Below are 19,890 nucleotides of genomic sequence, written 5' to 3' on the forward strand. Positions count from 1 at the left end.
CATCAGTTCAGTTCAGTCACTCGGTCGTGTCCACCTCTTTGCAGCCCCAGAGACTGCAGCACGCCAGGCTTCCCTGTCCATCACCAACTCCCAGAGCTTACTCAAACTCATGTCCATCTCGTCAGTGATGCTATCCAACCATCCCATCCCGTCATCCCCTTCTCCTGCCATCAATCTTTCCCAGCAGCAGGGTCTTTTCCAATGAGTCCGTTCTTTACATCAGGTGGCCAAAGTATTGGAGCTTCAGCTTCAGCATCAGTCCTTCCAACGAATATTCAAGACTGATTTCCTTTAGGATGGACTAGTTTGAACTCCTTGGGACTCCTTGAAGTCCAAGGGACTCTCAAGAGTCTTCTCCAACACAACAGTTCAAAAGCATCAACTCTTTGGTGTTCAGTTTTCTTTATAGTCCAACTCTCACATCCATATATATACTCTAGTCTCCTAATTGTTCTTCATATTCCATCCATGATCTTTCCAATGTGCCCTTCAGGTCACATTAACAAAAACCTCCATTATTTCCCACTGATTTAAGGAAAAGCGTAAACAGCACAGGTGCTAAATGACCTGGACAGCTTACCACTTTTCTTCAACAGTAGTCTACGTCTTCCAGCCACACTGGGCTTTTCTGAGCTCCATTTAATCACCACGTTTCTGACCAAAGAGGGCCCTTTTGTAGTTTGTTCTTTATAAACTTTTTAACCGAAATATTATATACATGCAAAACTAGAGATGTTTCTTTTAGCTCAACGTAACCAACTCAATGGACGTGAGTTTGAGTCAACTCCGGGAGTTGGTGATGGACAGGGAGGCCTGGCGTGCTACGATTCATGGGGTCGCAGAGAGTTGGACACGACTGAGCGGCTGAACTGAAGAATCATTTATTTTAAAAAAGTATTTTACTGAAGAATATAAGAATAAAATATACAACACATATCTAAAAGTGAGGAAATCACTGATAGAGCCCAGTGAACTTCACAGTGAGTCTTTACAAGTAAAGACATTCAGCTGTTACCCAGATCAAGATGCAGGGCCTCTATTATTCCCCTTCCAATGATTAAGTTATTTCAAATCCTAAAAGATGATGCTGTTAAAAGTGCTGCACTCAATATGCCAACAAATTTGGAAAACTCAGCAGTGGCCACAGGACTGGTAAAGGTCAGTTTTCAGTCCAATCCCAAAGAAAGGCAATGCCAAAGAATGTTCAAACTACCACACAATTGCACTCATTTCACACGCTAGCAGAGTAATGCTCAAAATCCTCCAAGCCAGGCTTCAACAGTATATGAACCAAAAACTTCAGGATGTTCAAGCTGGATTTAGAAAAGGCAGAGGAACTAAGGAACAAATTGCAAACATCTGGATCATAGAAAAAATAAGAGAATTCCAGAAAAATATCTACTTCTGCTTTACTGACTATGCCAAAGACTTTGTGTGGATCACAACAAACTCTGGAAAATTCTTAAAGAGATGGGAATACCAGACCACCTGACCTGCCTCCTGAGAAATCTGTATGCAGGTCAAGAAGCAACAGTTAGAACTAGACATGGGAACAACAGACTGGTTCCAAACTGGGAAAGGAGTACATCAAGGCTGTTTACTGTCACCCTGTTTATTTAACTTATATGCAGAGTATATCATGTGAAAAGCCAGGCTGGATAAAGCACAAGCTAGAATCAAGATTGCTGGGAAAAATATCAATAAGCTCAGATATGCAGATGACACCACCCTTATGGCAGAAATTGAAGAGGAACTAAATGCCTTTTGATGAAAATGAAAGAAGAGAGTAAAAAGCTGGCTTAAAATTCAATATTCAAAAAACAAGTAATCATGGCATCCAGACCTATCACTTCATGGCAAATAGGTGGGGAAAGAATGGAAACAGTGACAGACTTTATTTTCTTGGATACCAAAATCACTGCAGACAGTGACTGCAGCCATGCAATTAAAAGATACTCGTTCCTTGGAAGAAAAGCTATGACAAACACAGAAAGCCTACTAAAAGCAGAGATATTACTTTGCCAACAAAGGTCCATCTAGTCAAAGCTATGGTTTTTCCAGTAGTCATGTACAGATGTGAGAGTTGTACCATAAAGAAAGCTGAGCGCTGAAGAATTGATGCTTTTGAATTGTGGCACTGGAGAAAACTCTTGGGAGTCCCTTGGACTGCAAGATCAAATGAGTCAATCCTAAAGGAAATCAATCGTGAATATTCATTCAAAGGACTGATGCTGAAGCTGAAGCTCCAACACTTTGGCCACCTGATGCAAAGAATGGACTCATTGGAAAAGACCCTGCTGCTGGTAAAGATCAATAGCAGGCGGAGAAGGGGACGACAGAGGATGAGATGGTTGGATGGCATCACTGACTCGACAGACATGAGTCTGAGCAAGCTACAGGAATTGGTGATAGACAGGGAAGCCTGATGTGCTGCGATTCATGGGGTCACAAAGAGTCGGACACGACTGAGTGACTGAACTGAACTGAATCATTAAGTCCTCCCACAAAATGTAACCATTATTCTGATGTTTATCACTATACTGCTGCTGCTGCTAAGTCGCCTCAGTCGTGTCTGACTCTGTGTGACCCCAGAGACGGCAGCCCACCAGGCTCCCCCGTCCCTGGGATTCTCCAGGCAAGAACACTGGAGTGGGTATCACTATATTAATTTAGCTTTTTATGAAAATTTAAAGACAAAAGCTTTTCTGTATTTGGCTTTCTCCTCCCATTTTTCATGAATGTTCTATTCATGAAATTCATCCATTTCATAGTGTACAGTCAAGATCACATTTTTCTCCCCACTGATGTATATTACTTCATAAATATACTGCACCATTTATCTATTCTACTACTGATGAATGTCTGGCTTACTCCTAGTCTAGGTATCCAGAAACAATGCTGCAATAGAATTCCTGTACAGGTCTTTTTGGTGAACACATGAACACATCTCTAAGTGTGAAAACGTGAAGCACGGTGCAAGCATGTGTTAAGCCTTGGTAGCTACAGCAGAGAGCTGTGTTTTGCAGAAACGATGCAGGATAGCAACTTTGCCTCATCACTCTTACGTGTTTCTTAGAATACTGTTGTTAGTATGATTCTTTAAAAAGATAGGACTGTGAAAAAACTGCAAACATATACACGATTGTTAGAACCTGAGCACCTATCACCTATATGCAACAGTGACCAATATTTGGCACATTTGCTTCATATATTCTCCCTCTGCTTTCCCCTTTTTTGCTCAACTATCTTGAAGCAAATAAATGCCTGACACGTCATTTCTCCCTTACCTGTGTACATCTCTAAAAAATATGAACATTTTCTAACATAACTACAATACCTTTATCACACATAACTAAATTCTCAATAATTCCTTGGTATTATCTAATATCCACAAAGTGAACTTTAACCTCTATCTCCCCCGTTAATGCCTCATGAAGAGAAGAGCTGCTTGTTCTGGCTTATTACTATATTCCCAATACCTTCTAGCTCTTAATACATCCTACTACTCAAAAACCAGTTCATGGAAATAGATTTAAGTATTCTCAACAACATCTAAGCCTAACTCCAAAGGTTCACAGAAAAAGCAGGAAGTTCAGGACCAGGCTCTAGATTGTATGGTCATTCATTAAAGCAGAAACCTAAAACTGACTGTAGAGGTGGAATCTCATAATTAGAAATGCTCTCCCTCTAAGACATAAAACTTACTTAATGAAGCCTGTTAAAATATATAGCAGATGTCCCATTAAAATCTATGATGCAAGTTCAAGACAAATCTTACTATTTTGAAGCAGTGCAGATGTGTTTTAATAATTAGTCTCTTTAGCTGATTAGCTCTGCTGGGTCAAAATTAGGTCAATTTACACCCAAAAGTACTAAGAACGGATTCAATACCAAGGAATGAGTTTAAAATTAGTAGGCTTCAACTGTCAGGAGTTTTTCAAGAGCTTTAAAAGAAGACTTAAAGAATACAACTGCAAAGAAATGGGCTCATTTTGATGTTTCTTATTAAGCCATTAGAAAAATTTAAAGCTTAATTAAAACATAAAATGAAAACAAGGAGTACCATGAGTACTCCTTGAGAACCATGAAAGTTTGAATGGCAAACATTTTAAAGCTTCTTTTAATAACATCTGTATTAGCCTTACAAAACTGTAGCTCAAGACCTGTTCTAAGTATCAGTGCCTCTTAAATACGTTTCTACTGTTTATCAAGTATATCATACTTTTTTAAAATAGAAAAAAAAAGAACTGAGAGGTAACACATAATTCAGTTTCAGTTAACTTTTATTTTCATAAAATTCTACTTTTCCTAACTTAAAATCCTAAATACCTTAACTTTAAAAAAAAATTTTTATTTACTCTAACTTAAAATCCGAAATACCCTAACTTTAAAAAAAATTTTTTCATTTACTTTTCCTAACTTAAAAAAAAAAAGTTAAATAAGCAGACCCAGATTTACCTTCCAGATTTTTAAAGATTTATCTTCAAAAACACAGGGTTTTTCAAACAAAGCTATCAGGGACTTCTTTTTCTAGTGTGCAAAAGACCTTCTTCTCATTCTGATATAGCTACTACAACAAAACACTGAGTAAATGGAACAACTATATTTTTCAACCATCAAAGAGCTTTGGATACAAGCCATGAAATTAAAAGACACTTAGTCTTTAGAAGGAAAGTTATGACCAACCTAGATAACATATTGAAAAGCAGAGATATTACTTTGCCAACAAAGGTCCATCTAGTCAAGGCTATGGTTTTTCCAGTGGTCATGTATGGATGTGAGAGTTGGACTGTGAAGAAAGCTGAGAGCTGAAGAACTGATGCTTTTGAACTGTGATGTTGAAGAAGACTCTTGAGAGTCCCTTGGACTACAAGGAGATCCAACCAGTCCATTCTAAAGGAAATCATCCCTGGATGTTCTTTGGAAGGAATGATGCTAAAGCTGAAACTCCAATACTTTGGCCACCTCATGAGAAGAGTTGACTCATTGGAAAAGACTCTGATGCTGGGAGGGATTGGGGGCAGGAGGAAAAGGGGACGACAGAGGATGAGATGGCTGGATGGCATCACTGCCTCGATGGACATGGGTTTGAGTGAACTCTGGGAGTTGGTGATGGACAAGGAGGCCTGGCGTGCTGTGATTCATGGGGTCACAAAGAGTTGGACACGACTGAGCAACTGAACTGAACTGAAGAGGGATTAGCACTTCCTAGTCAAGCAAACAGTTGCTTTCACCTGCGAGCATCTATTCAATGCAGGGGCAAAGAAGCAAAAATGTCACGGCACAGGAACCTTGCTAGGACAAGGAAAAACCAGCCAACTTTTAATGGCCAAGTCTGGGGTAGCATGGTGCACTGGATTCTGGAAAATTCTCAAAGGCTTGGCTAGTCCTCTCTTCAAGCTAAGTAAGTTGATGAAGCTGGTGCTTATACTAGAAAGTAGGAAGAGAGAGGTTTTCTTGTGGTGTTTAGATCTCAAAGCCAAAATCATCTGCAACCACATGGTTCACCTGCACCATTAGCCTGGTCTTGCTATTCAGCTCTCTTGTAGGCAGTTTGTTTCAGGTACCTCAAGAAAATCCATATATATGAACAATAACCCTGTTTCCAACTAACCCTGAGAGTAAAATAGCCTCTTCTCAAACAGAAGGTTCAACTACATTGTTAACTCTTCAAAACTCAAGCTGAAACCCAACCATTACTATGTCTATGGTCAACCAAAAAAAAAAGCACAATGTGAGAATTGTGAGTTATATTATTTGAGGCAAAACGAGGACTAAAGCCCAGGAGACAGCATCTTAAGACAGCTCTGAGGAAGTGCTTTGAAGAGATGGGGTGGGGAGGGTTAGTACACATGTCATTTTGGTGAAGGGGGACACGTGCAGTCAAGGACACATTTGGGCAGAGGGTTGCTGCTAGTCACGAGAAAGCTGTTGCTAGCCATGAGGGACAGATGTCTCCTTCAATGATTTTAGTGATTTTCTAGATAAGAGGGATGCCAAGAAACTGGTCTCATAAGATTTTACCAAAATATCTATCTGTACATTCCTGTTTTTCCCAGAGCACGGAGGGCATCATTCCACTCTGAACTCTTTTATAGAGTGTTGAAGGTCAGCGACTGCAGTGGCTAGTGACCTTGCAGAGGCAGAAGGCAATTGACAATTTTTGACTGGCATCATGAACCATGCCAAACCCAGATCAGAACCTTTCCTCACCCCTCTAATCCCTTGCTCTGAAATGAGAGACCCTTCAAAAATCACATCTCCTAAACCTTACAAATATCCTGATTTTGTTTTCCTCCCTAAAGTCAGCTCTATTTTGATGGTCTTTCCATGAAGTTGGAAAGAGGGAGAGGTCTAATTTTATGCTCAAGACCAAGTAAATTAACTGCAGTGGAATGTAGACCCACAGAGTAGCTACCAGACAGAGGTAAGTGGAGGTCTTTCTAGGTGAAAATATTAGATAAGTCTGTACTATCTTTTAACTTGGGCTGGTCAAAAAGTTAGTTCAGATTTTTCTATGTTATCTTATGAAAAACACCAGAACAAACTTTTTGGCCAATGCAACACAATGACTAGCATAAAATACAAAGTTATGAAAAATTAGAAGAAATAGGAAAATCTGATCCACAGTCAAAAGAAACAGCAACAGAAGTAGAATCACAGGCAGCTCATAGAATAGAATCAGTAAATAGATCTTAAAAGAATTATTATATATATGTTAAACAATTAAGATAAAAGGACTAACCAAAGTGGTTAGAAAGATGAAATATAACTCAAAAAAAAAAAAATCAAAATAAGAATGCTAGAACTAAAAAAGATGATATTTAAAATGAAAATATTTATTGGTGACCTTAGCAATAGAAAGAATACAGATAAAGAAAAGACTAGCGAATTAAAAATTAGATGAACAAAAATTATCCCAAAGTCAAGTTATTACATGGCTACCATACCTCAGCTTTTCTGTCAGTCTTTTCATCCTTGGAAACAGGATAGACTTTCTTGTTTAAAATACAGATTTTTTTTTTTTTTTTGAGGGGGCAATGATTTTTATCTTTCTTTGTCATGAAATCTTGGCTATAAAATCTGATCACCAACTATAATTTTTCCATCAGAAAAATACCTCATATCTGAGCCCCCAAACTCAGACCACCCTATTCATCCCTCTATACTCCTATCTTCACTATTCACACTAAAATGTAGTCAGTCAGTACCTGCCTCCTCTCACTTAAGTGCCTTTTCAGGATACAGGAGAGGTTTTGTTTGTTGTTGTTATCTGTGACCAAACATTTCAAACAAGTATCTGGCACATGGTCAGCATTTAATATTTAACAAACTGAAATATCTGGTGATACAAAATTTTACATTGTTATAAAGATTTTAAAAGTTACATTAAAATCCAAATAGCTCTTAAATGCCACTGAACTCATGCAGTCTGATAAAATTCAAAATAAAGACTTTATTATAAGAGATCATTAAATCCAAAATAAAGGTTACTAAATCCAAATATTTTTAAAAAGTCTGATTTCTTAAATTTAATCCACTGTTTTATGTTTAACAAGTGCAGTAAAAAAAAAAAAGTGGCTGGAAAAATATTCTTCTTTAAATGAGGTTTAAAAACATTAAGGAAAGTTTATACAAACTGAACATTATTAATTATTAGTCTATGCTTTTATAGAGGTAGAATAAAAGAAACATAATGCTAAAATTAAGGTATAAAAATCATTGCTTTAAGAGATGATGTATTAAATAAAAAATCTTTACATGTTAAAGACATTATTGAGCATGTAATCTGATAAAACCAGCTTAAATATTTTCATTTTTAAGGTATAAACAACTCATTTTTATATGAAAGGAACTATAAGAAGTCATTTAATGTATAGGATTAGGAAAAAGGATGCTTTTCTATATCTTTATGGAGCTTATTCAGACAGATATCAATATAAATGCTGCCAGAATATAGAGTAAGAGAATATTACACAATTATATAAATGGCAGTAAAAAATAAACCTAAACTCACAAGATAAAACACACTGGTTCTAAATTATATAGCCTTAAATCATTTGCTTCATCATATGAAAGTTCATCTGAACTTTCCATGAAAATAATGGACTTCATTGTTCACTTACTGCAAGGTTAGACAGGCTGATATGATAGCTCGGAAGTCAGTTGCTAACTAAAGATGCATACCTCCTCATAAGAGCAAAAGTGATTTAACCTTAACTGTGGATAATACCTTATGATACAGTAAAAAGTGCTCAGGAAACTGCTGTGTATGTGTCACCAGCAGTCATTGGAAAATTATCCTTCAATCATTACAGACAACCAAGACCTAAATCAAACCCTTTACGATTATACAGTGGAAGTGACAAATAGATTCAAGGGATTAGATCTGATAGACAAAGGGCCTGAAGAACTATGGATGGAGGTTCCTGACGTTGTACAGGAGGCAAGGGATCCAGACCATCCTCAAGGAAAAGAAATGCAAAAAGGTTGTCTGAGGAGGCCTTACAAATAGCTGTGAATAGAAGAGAAGTAAAAGGCAAAGGAGAAAATACCCATCTGAATGCAGAGTTCCAAAGAATAGCAAGGAGGGATAAGAAAGCCTCCCTCAGCAATCAATGCAAAGAAATAGAGGAAAACAATAGAATGGGAAAGTCTAGAGATCTCTTCAAGAAAATTCGAGATTCCAGGGGAATATTTCATGCAGAGATGGGCTCAATAAAGGACAGAAATGGTATGGACCTAACAGAAGCAGAAGATATTAAGAAGATGTGGCAAGAATAATACACAGAACTATACAAAAAAGAGCTTCACAACCCAGATAATCATGATGGTGTGATCACCAACATAGAGGCCGACATCTTGGAATGTGAAGTCAAGTGGGCCTTAGGAAGCATCACTACAAACAAAGCTAGTGGAGGTGATGGAATTCCAGTTGAGCTATTTCAAATCCTGAAAGATGATGCTGTGAAAGTGCTGCACTCAATATGCCAGCAAATTTGGAAAACTCAGCAGTGGCCACAGGACTGGAAAAGGTCAGTTTTCAGTCTAGTCCCAAAGAAAGGCAATGCCAAAGAATGCTCAAACTATCGCACAATTGCACTCATCTCCCACACTAGCATGCGGCCGCTGCAAAGTTGCTTCAGTCATGTCCAACTCCGTACGACCCCATAGATGGCAGCCCACCAGACTCCACTGTCCCTGGGATTCTCCAAGCAAGAACACTGGAGTGGGTTGCCATTTCCTTCTCCAGTGAGTGAAAGTGAAAAGTGAAAGTGAAGTCGCTCAAATGTGTCCGACTCTTCGCGACCCCATGGACTGCAGCCTACTGGGCTCCTCCGTCCATGGAATTTTCCAGGCCAGAGTACTGGACTGGATTGCCATTGCCTTCTCTGCCACACTAGCATAGTAATGCTCAAAATCCTCCAAGCCAGGCTTCAATAGTACGTGGACCGTGAACTTCCAGACGTTCAAGCTAGTTTTAGAAAAGGCAGAGAAACCAGAGATCAAATTGCCAACATCCACTGGATCATCAAAAAAGCAAGAGAGTTCCAGAAAAACATCTATTTCTGCTTTATTGACTATACCAAAGCCTTTGACTGTGTGGATCACAATACACTGTGGAGAAGTCTGAAAGAGATGGGAATACCAGACCAACTGAGCTGCCTCCTGAGAAATCTGTATGCAGGTCAAGAAGCAACAGTTAGAACTGGGCATGGAACAACAGACTGGTTCCAAATAGGAAAAGGAGTATGTCAAGGATGTCTACCATCACCCCATTTATTTCACTAATATGCAGAGTACATCATGAGAAACACTGGGCTGGATGAAGCACAAACTGGAATCAAGACTGCTGGGAGAAATATCAGTAACCTCAGATATGCAGATGACACCACCCTCATGGCAGAAAGTGAAGAAGAACTAAAGAGTCTCTTGATAAAAGTGAAAGATGAGTGTGAAAAAATTGGCTTAAAACTCAACATTCAGAAAACGAAGATCATGGCATCTGGTCTCATCACTTCATGGCAAATAGATGGGGAAACAGTGGAAACAGTGACAGACTTTATATTTTAGGGCTCCAAAAGCACTGCAGATGGTGACTGCAGCCAGGATATTAAAAGATGCTTGCTCCTTGGAAGGAAAGTTATGACCAACCTAGACAGCATATTAAAATGCAGAGACATCACTTTGATGACAGGGGTCCATACAGTCTTGTGCTGCAGTCCATGGGGTCGCAAAGAGTCGGACATGACTGAGTGACTGAACTGAAGACTCAAAACATTTACATACAAATACATACAAATACTGCACCCTGCTATGTTCCCCAAAACATAAAGTCTGGTAATGCAAAATGTTAAATGGTAAATGTTAAAATGGTAATGCAAAATCAGAAATGCTATCAAATTTCTTTTGTGGTGTGGATATGTGTCTGTGTGTATGTTGGTGGAGGAGACTGCAAAGAAAAGATATTTTCCATTAAAGGCTCTAATAAACTTGAGAAAGCCATCTAAAAGCACTATCAGTTTACAGCACACATGCAATCAAAATTAAATGCAAAGAGGGTGTTCTAAGCATCTTGCTAGTTCGAAAAATGCAATTTCCTCCAATGTATTAATTAGGCCACAAATTGAGAATCTCATTAATAAATAAATGGTTATGCATATATTTAAAATGAGCTTAACTACTCAGAGAAATTCTCTATCTTATTTTTTAGCTATGCATCCAGGTTTCAAGCACAAGAAAGAAAGAGTTTAATGTATTTGAAGGTTTGTACTTAGCAATACAAAACTGGGTACCATTCTCTTCACTCTAAGAAAGGCACACCTTTTCCTCCCAGAGCAACTTTCTCCTCAAACCGGGTACCTTTCTCTTCGCTAAGAAAGCCATACCTCTTCCTCCCCAGGGTAACTTTCTCCATCTCTTTACCAGGCATTGCTTTTTATTTCCCATATTTTAATTAATTTAAAAATTAATTCTTCTGATTATGTAACAGAATAACTAAATTCCAATTAGGTACTCATCCTCTTAAAACCTTGGTTAATGGATTATTCCCAAGTAACCAGGCAAAAAATCTAAAAAGTAGCCTTGGAGACCAGGCTTGCAGAGTAGCTCCAGACACTTGTTAAGTGAAGAGGGTAAGGAGTTGGCACTCCATCAAAGAGCAAATGCTAAATGCCAGGCTGGATGAAGCACAAGCTGGAATCAAGACTGCCGGGGAAAATATCAAAAGCCTCAGATATGCACATGATACCACCGTTATGGCAGAAAGCAAAGAGGAACAAAAGAGCCTCTTGATGAAGGTGAAAAGGAGAGTGAAATAGCTGGCTTAAGACAACATTCAAAAACTAAGATTACGGCATCTGGTCCCATCTCCTCATAGCAAGTAGATGGGGAAACAATGGAAACAGTGACAGACTTTATTTTCGTGGGCTCTAAAATTACTGCAGACTATAACTGCAGACATGAAATTTAAAAGACACTTACTCCCTGGAAGAAAAGGTATGACAAACCTAGACAGCATATTAAAAAGCAGAGATATCACTTTGATGGCAGGGGTCCATATAGTCAAAGTTATGGTTTATGCACTAGTCTAAAACAGATATGAGAGTTGGACCTAAAGAAGGATAAGCACCGAAGAATTGATGCTTTCAAACTGTGCTGCTGGAGAAGGCTCTTGAGAGTCCCTTGGACTGCAAGGAGATCGAACACCCAGGAGATCAGTCCTGGGTGTTCTGTGGAAGGACCGATCCTGAAGCTGAAGCCCCAGTACTTTGGCCACCTGATGTGAAGAGCCGACTCATTGGAAAAGACCCTGATGCTGGGAAAGATTGAAGGCAGGAGGAGAAGGGGATGACAGTGGACGAGAAGGCTAGATGGCATCACTGATGCAATGGACATGAGTTTGAACAAGCTCTGGGAGATGGTGAAGGACAGGGAAGCCTGGTGGCAAAAGTCGGATACAAGTGAGTGACTAAACAATGACAACAACAAAAGAGCAAAAGATAACTGGAGTAGATATGGGTGGAGGGTTGAGATTCACAAACAATGAAAATGCAATACAAGCATTAGGCCACAAAATCTCATTCAAGTCAGGTTCATGTTAGAGTAACATACTTGGAAGGAAAGGAAGGTTTTACAAAATGTACATGATTAATCAAACAACTATAAGCTTACTCTGACAGGGTAAAGAGAAGATTTTTCTAAGATATACTTTTTCTTTGCTGCAAAGAGGATGGGCTATGGGGCTTATTGTATCCTATGAGTCTGTCAGTCCTACCCCTGACGAAGAGCACACTGTGATCATACACATTCTCCTCCCTCTCCCTCTCAACAACTGCTAGACTACTGGCTGGGAATAAGATTTTCAAACCTGTTTTAAATAGAGAACATGCAACCTCCTGTCTTTCACACCTGGAAGAACTCATTCATAACGTTTCTCAATGTTCCTTTAATAGTCTGTATGATCCCACTATGAAAGTTTCTTTGAGTTAGGAAAGAATAAGTGTATTTCTCAAAATATTACAATAATTTATCTTTTTCTTCACCCATAAAATGGGAATATTAGTATCCGTGTCAACTAGTCATTATGCAAACTAAACGAAATAATGCTTTTAAAGTGATTAGCACATTGCCTAACATACAAATGTTCAATGCCTGCTAGACAGTATCATCATCAAAGATAATTTATATTGACTATTTGACCACATAGTATCAGAGAAGTTGGCATAAATGTTGAGTACTAAAATTTCTATCTTCAATACCTGGCACGCAGCCAATAAATATGATTTGAGACTATACATTCCTCTCAAGGTGAGTTACAGAACTACGTTATTTAGCAGTGTGATCACACACATACACGTCCCTTCCAATCTCCTGCCACTTTCTCTCAAACTCTGGGCCAGTCTCAATCCAGACTTTTACATTAAAATCATTCAGGCAAGCTGGGAATAAAAATGTAATTCTAAATGGTTCTTCACAGATATGGAACTCCAAATGTACAAGGACAAATGCAGCAACACCTATTTGATACATTATTTTTCAACGTAAATATTTTCATTACAATCTTTGGATTAAACAGACTACCAGTTTTTTTTCCCTTTTTTCATTCTATTTTACTCTTTACAAAATAAAACTAAGATCATCAAAGGATAAATACAATTTCTTCTAACATAAAGCTTCTTTCTTGTACTCTATTACAAATAACAATAGAAATAATTCTATATAGGTATCTCCTGCTTTTCAAAAGTTCACTTTACACCATGTCCCTTTTACAAAAGACCTACATTATTATGTTTTCCCTAACAGAAATAAATTTGAAGAGGATTTTTGCTTTTACAAAAGAAGGTGAAAAGCAAAAGTAGCATTCAGTGTTTGTTTTGGAGAGTGCCACACTCCTTTCCCAGGATTCACACTAGGCATCTCATCATCAAGTCACGAGAGTTATGAATTGCATCTACGCTTTATATCAATTTAGCTTATGCATCTTTAGCAAGATGTGTTCAAAGGTAACACATTTCTTCGCTTTATACACCATTTCAGCTTATAAAAAGTTTCACAGAACACTCTACTTTCAGATAGCAAGGGAACCCAGCTTACGTGTTATGATACTTTCTCCAGCCTAACACTTCTGTGGCTAAAAGTATTTTCCAAGACTTTCTGTAACTAGGGTATGACATAATCTGCATTCAGCTATGCGGAGGTGTTGAATGAAGACTTGTAAGGAGGAACTGGACAGCATGGGTCGGGTTGGGGGTGGAGGACAGGAACAGAATGGTAGTGAAATGGTTATTCATCTGGGGCTGTCAGTGGTGGCTACCTGAGTGGGCCAGGGGTACTGGGGCTTATAAGGCCTGCAGTGGGGAAGACAGCTTTTATAGCAGGCCAGTTCTAAGGTGGTGTGGTTCTATAAGTTGTTTCTGAAAGTTCAAAATGTAGCCTATCCTTTAGCTCTGCCATTGTGTCTGGAAATCCTCTTATTTTCTTTAGTAAATTCTTTCTGCTTAAACAAGCTTATCTGGATTCTGTTGTCTGAAACTAAGAACCTTGACCAATACTCAGAAAATAAAAAACATTTCGATGAAACTCAATAAACTCATCTAATAAAGTTCAAAAATATGCACAACTAAAAACAAACACAGTTTTGAGGTCTTCACTAGTTTCATATTTGCTCTACTTTGATTTGTGCGGAGGTCATTGCAAGTCGATTTGAAATAATATTATTTAATAGTAGTGGTAATACAACAAGTAACTTCTAAGAATTACTTTATAGATCAATGGCCGTTAATCAAGAGGTCTCTTTTAGACAGTCTCTTCAGCAAGCAGTGTAGGCAAAGTTGGACAGTCACGTGTAAATCAATGAAATTAGAACATATCCTCACACCATACTCAAAAATAAACTCAAAACGGCTTAAAGATTTAAACATAAGACATGACCCCATAAAACTAGAAGGGAACGTAGGCAAGACATTCACATAAATTGAACCACTGTTTTCTTAGGGCAGTCTCCCAAGGCAATAGAAGGAAAAATAAACAAATGGGACCTAATCACACATAAGCTTTTGCACAGCAAAGGAAACCATAAGCAAAAGAAAAAACAACCTACAGGCTGGGAGAAAATATTTACAAAGATGACAACCACCACCACCACCACCAAGAGACTAATATCCAAACTATACAAACAGCTCATGCAACTCAGTAACAAAAAAACCAACTCAATCAAAAAATGGGCAGAAGACCTAAATAAACGACCTAAATAAGGACCTAAATTTCTCCAAAGAAGACATACAGATGACTGACAGGCACATGAAAAGATGCTCAATATCACTAATTATTAGAGGAATGTAAATCAAATTTCAGTCGGTAAAGAGTCTGCCTGCAATGCAGGTGCCCTGGGTTTGATCCCTGGGTTGGGAAGATCCCCTGGAGAAGGAAATGGCAACCCACTCCAGAATTCTTGCCTGGAGAATTCCATGGACAGAGGAGCCTGGTGGGCTACAGTCCATGGGGTCACAAAGAGTCGGACACGACTGAATGACTAACTTTCACTTTTCAAATCAAAACTATAACAAGGTACCAGCTCACACTGGTCAGAATGGTCACCATTAAAAATCTACAAATAACAAATGCTGGAGAGGGTGTGGAGAAAAGGGAATCCTCCTACATTATTGGTGGGAACGTACATTGGTATAGCTACTATGGAAAGCCGTACGGAGGTTGCTAAAAAAACTAAAAATAGAGCTACCATATGATTCAGCACTCCCACCCCTAGGCACATATCTAGAAAAAATTATAACTCAAAAAGATACACGTACCCCTATGTTCATAACAGCACTATTCATAGTAACCAAAACATGAAAGCAACCTAAATGTCGACAGATGAATGGATAAAACAGATGAGGTACAGATATACACAATGGAATACTCCTTAGCCACAGAAAAAGAATGAGATAATGCCATTTGCAGCAACAAGGATGGACCTAGAGATTGTCATACTAACTGAAATAAGTCAGAGGACAAATATCATATGACATCAACTGTATGTGGAATCTAAAATATGACACAAATGAAATTACCTACAAAACAGAAACAGACCTGTGGATACAGAGAACAGACTGTGGTTTGGTGTAGTGGGGAGGATGGAGTGGGTGGTTGGGATTAGCAGATGCAAAGTATTATATACAGAATGGATAAACAACAAGGTCCTACTGTATACCACAGGGAACTATATTCAACATCGTATAATAAACCATAAAGAAAAAGAATATGAAAAACAATGTATATAGATGTATAACTGAATCACTCTGCTGTACAGCAGAAATTAACACATTTGTAGATCAACCACACTTCAATAAAATAATTTTTTAAAAAACAAGGTCATTTTTAACACTCAAGGATTATGAATATCAAAACACAAAATCTAGGAGTTAAAGGCTGGAGTCTGTAATTTCAACTGACCAAATAACTTCAGTTTCTATTAATAAAAAGCAGAATTAGAAAGTCTGGGATAAACAAACGGGAAAAATGAAATTTTGCTTTTCACCAATTAAATACATGAATATAATGGGTGTTTAACAATCATAAGTCTGGGATTTAGATATTTTTTAAAACTATAAAACCAACTTTGATGAAAAGACTTTCTCATAACATCAAAAAAAATAGCTAAAACATTTTGGATATAAAATAATTATTTGCTCAAAATGAACTGAAAAAACTCTTAAAGAAATCATATAATCTTTTGTACGTTGATCTGAACAAATTATTTAAAAGAATCAGGTTGAAGAGTCAAAGTTTACATGACCATAATCTGTTTCACAGTTTCTGATGATACAGTTTTCAATAAAAATTTTCACTTTCAAGATATAATTAGTATTTTTTAAACCATGTAATTAAATTTTAAAATGAAAAAAATATACCTATAATACCTATGTAAATTTATACATTGGTAAGGAAAGGTCCACATTTTGTTAACATTCTAAGTCTCCTGGTAAAGGTATATACTGTAAACTTAGTGTTAATACACATTTAGAAATTATTTAAGAAAAAGTAATATATTTTAGTAATAACATTTCTGGCTACATTGTAGGTGTTTTCACATATTATATCTCACTAATCTATATAACTAGTCTTCAACACAGAAAGAATAACCATTTTTCTTAAAGCAGTTAATTAGTCTGCAGTACTTCAGGTAAGCTGAACAAAGTAACAAACTATGGAGTGGCAGAACCAAATGTGAATCTAGATTTGTCTAACTTTTCTAAAGCACCTACTTTTTTCTATTAAAGCAGGCTGAATCTTTCAAGACAGGTACACCATCAGTTTCTTCATTATTTTTCTCACAGGAATATAAAATATTATACCAAATAATCATCTTATTTCCATCTAAATTGAGTGTTAAGAGTCAGTGAGAGGAGCAGGACATTTCACTTTTATCTATGAAGATAAAGTTGAGTGCTCTCCATTAATTATATGATAAGTAACAGTGAAGAGTTTATAAAGAAATATCACTATGTAAACATGGTTTCCTAATACTTTCTCTTCTCAACTTTGTGACATCTACTGACTTATTAAAACAGATCTATTCAACAGACAGATTCCATAGACTGTCAAAGGCAATAGTCTTTTTCATTTATCACAAACCTGGTAATTAATTCATTAGCCTGCCAATCAACCACACTACTAAAGAGATTTGTGAAAGTAGAATGAAACAGCTTACCGTGCACAATGATGTCTCTGTGATTTTTAGGGTAAAATCTGAAGAAAATTCCAAATCTGAGACAGATGTCGTATGACAATCTATATGCTACCCATTAAAAAAAACAGTAGAGGGAAGGAAAAATAGTAAAAACAAAATCAGAAACACATAAATATTTCTTTTTATGCAAAAAAATTACTATAAACCAATGCTTTGCAAACTTTAATCACCCACACTCTACTTTGGTGATTATTTCTAAACTTAAGGGCTACTAACACTAATATTTAATTACATCTTCTTTAAATCAAATTAGTATTTTTTACTTAGACTGGTTATATGAATAATATATATCAAATCATGGCTCTGTTGTGCTAAAGTTTTTTCTAAGGTAGATTAAAATACTCTCAAATAAAAAGTGTTTTCCTGTGTTCCAACTAAAATCATTTTGTAAACCACCACTGGTACACATTCACAATAAATTATGTGTGGTAAGTAAATCTTTATTGTAGCAAATGTCAACTTGAAAACATATGCTATTTAAAAGAACAAGGTGTTTTAGAATTAATTTTTGTAAGTGCCTTTGAAGTTTGTTAGATATTAAGAACAACCATAACAATTCCAACCAATGAACAAAATCAACTATGAAGATTCACTTCAGGGAAAAAAATGGCCAAATATCCTTATTTTCCTGTTCTGTCCTAGTTCAAAGCCTTCTCCATTTCACTATGGAGAGTAGATGGACTTGGGTACAGCAATGTGACCAAAGGATGCTGTGCTGTGAAGGCTCTCATTGGCATTTGGCTGACCATGAATAGGTTATAACACAGTGAACACAATTCACACGACTACTTGAGGCATTATTCTATTTTAAACAGTGAGAAAATTTTAAAGAAGCTACATTGTGGTTGCCTTTTATGTATAACAGAATTGGGGAATACAGAACAGGCAACATTTACCTAAACAAAAAGAGAAAGGCTATGTATACTTTTTAAACACCTTTGTTTATCAGTCCTAAATTTTCTATTTCAACTATTTTATTTACCCATAGCATTTTTGGGAATTAAGCCAAGAAATAACTTGAGAGAGAAATGAGAACCACAACATGGGACCCTTCTCTTTCTGTTCCGTCTTAAGATTGAATTGGCTATAACCATACATCCTTCCCTGAGTGGAAGAATCCAAATAAATCCTTTACACTCAGTGTACTAGGGCACTGAACAGTCCTATAGTCATTAACCATGCTATATTTTTTCTTAAAAGCTGAATGCAAATTTAATCAGCTTGTTTTCTTGTTGAGAAACTTTACATATTAAGACTTGATCCACTTAAGAAAATTAATGAACTTTTACTGATTATCTGTTGAATACTTTGTGCCAAGAATAATTATTGATACTATGAAAGTAACAGTGTGACTAAAAAGAGACAGTGTTCTGAATTTAACACTAAACAAACTATATTTAATTATACAATTGAAACAGATAAATTAAGGAGTCTTTCACCAAAACCAACAGTACTATCACTAACTGCAAAATTACTCAACCTATACAAATTCGACATAGCAAATTGTCAATAAAACTAGAGATTAACATGGTGAAGAATATAAAATTAAAATAGCAGGGTTTTAGTCTCATGGACATAGTCACTATAATTACTTAATCTGAATAGGCTGGAAGAAATCTGAATGAGAAGTTAAACTGTGTGAAATATACATGAATGAATAACCTGGCTGTAAATAAGAAGCTTAGAACTAAGGGCAGGAGGTGGTGGTGAAGCAGAAATGACAATACAACAGGACTTTCTGCCTTTACTAAGTCAATGATTCAAGCTTTCAGTGTAAGAAACTTTACTACATAAAGAGAAATGATTCCAAACGGATGGCACAGTCAACTGGTAAATATTATGACATCAAGTTGCTTTAATTAAAATGAAGAATGATTAGTTTTGAAGACCCATACTTAAAATCAATTCATTAATTTGAAATACTAACCTCATAAATGAAAAATAAGAAAAAGCCACACTGTTAAAGAAAATTAGTACAGTACCCACCTTAATACTACAGGCGTCTGAAATAAGTGTCTTTGGATCTAAAATATCCACCACAGCCTCCGGAAGGACTGCTTTCTTCATGCAGGACATGCTGAAGCCATAGACGTCATCCCAAAAAGCGATTCTATCAGCATGCTTATTCATATCACTTACTGCCACAAGGCTGACAGTGCAAATATCAGGGTAGACTGTAACAAATAAAACACCCAACAATTTAGTATTTTCTCCCTTTATAACAAAATGCAATCATTAAGGCTAAACAGAAATACCAAATCCAAAATAGAGATTACTAGCAATTGATTACTAGCAATGGAGGGTAGGAAGATTAAAATAAGGATTTCAATGATGAGCTCCTATTCAAATTATTTTAAAAGGGTGACACAATCTTGAATTTATTAATATTAAACATGCTGACTGTAAAAAGGTACTACATTTTACCTTATATGTTCCTCTGAAACGTGTAAAGACAAGTCATTTCTAAAGATATTATGTGACATGTAAAGAAAATTATGGGACAGAATTTTATAGTTGTACAGGAGACCAGTTCATATTACACTCTCTTATTTATTATAAAAGGTAAATATTTAGGAGCACTAAATACGTGCTAATAAGTTACTAATTTACAGACTGTGCATACATGACCCTACTCAAAC

General features: G+C 36.8%; 1 protein-coding gene across 2 annotated transcripts in view; it reads right to left on the reverse strand.

Moving 5' to 3' along the window:
* The window catches only part of PRMT3 (protein arginine methyltransferase 3), a 137,911-nt gene that overhangs the window by 34,268 nt on the left and 83,753 nt on the right, over nt 1-19,890 (reverse strand). For both annotated transcript variants that reach the window (XM_040255664.1, XM_040255665.1), the window contains 2 exons: nt 19,238-19,425; nt 17,213-17,299 (listed from right to left, as the gene is read on the reverse strand). In XM_040255664.1, coding sequence (XP_040111598.1) covers nt 17,213-17,299; nt 19,238-19,425 — 275 coding nt within the window. The remainder of the gene's footprint in view (nt 1-17,212; nt 17,300-19,237; nt 19,426-19,890) is intronic.

The sequence above is a fragment of the Oryx dammah genome, unplaced genomic scaffold (assembly GCF_014754425.2).
Source record: "Oryx dammah isolate SB20612 unplaced genomic scaffold, SCBI_Odam_1.1 HiC_scaffold_15, whole genome shotgun sequence".
In the NCBI taxonomy this organism is placed as follows: domain Eukaryota; kingdom Metazoa; phylum Chordata; class Mammalia; order Artiodactyla; family Bovidae; genus Oryx; species Oryx dammah.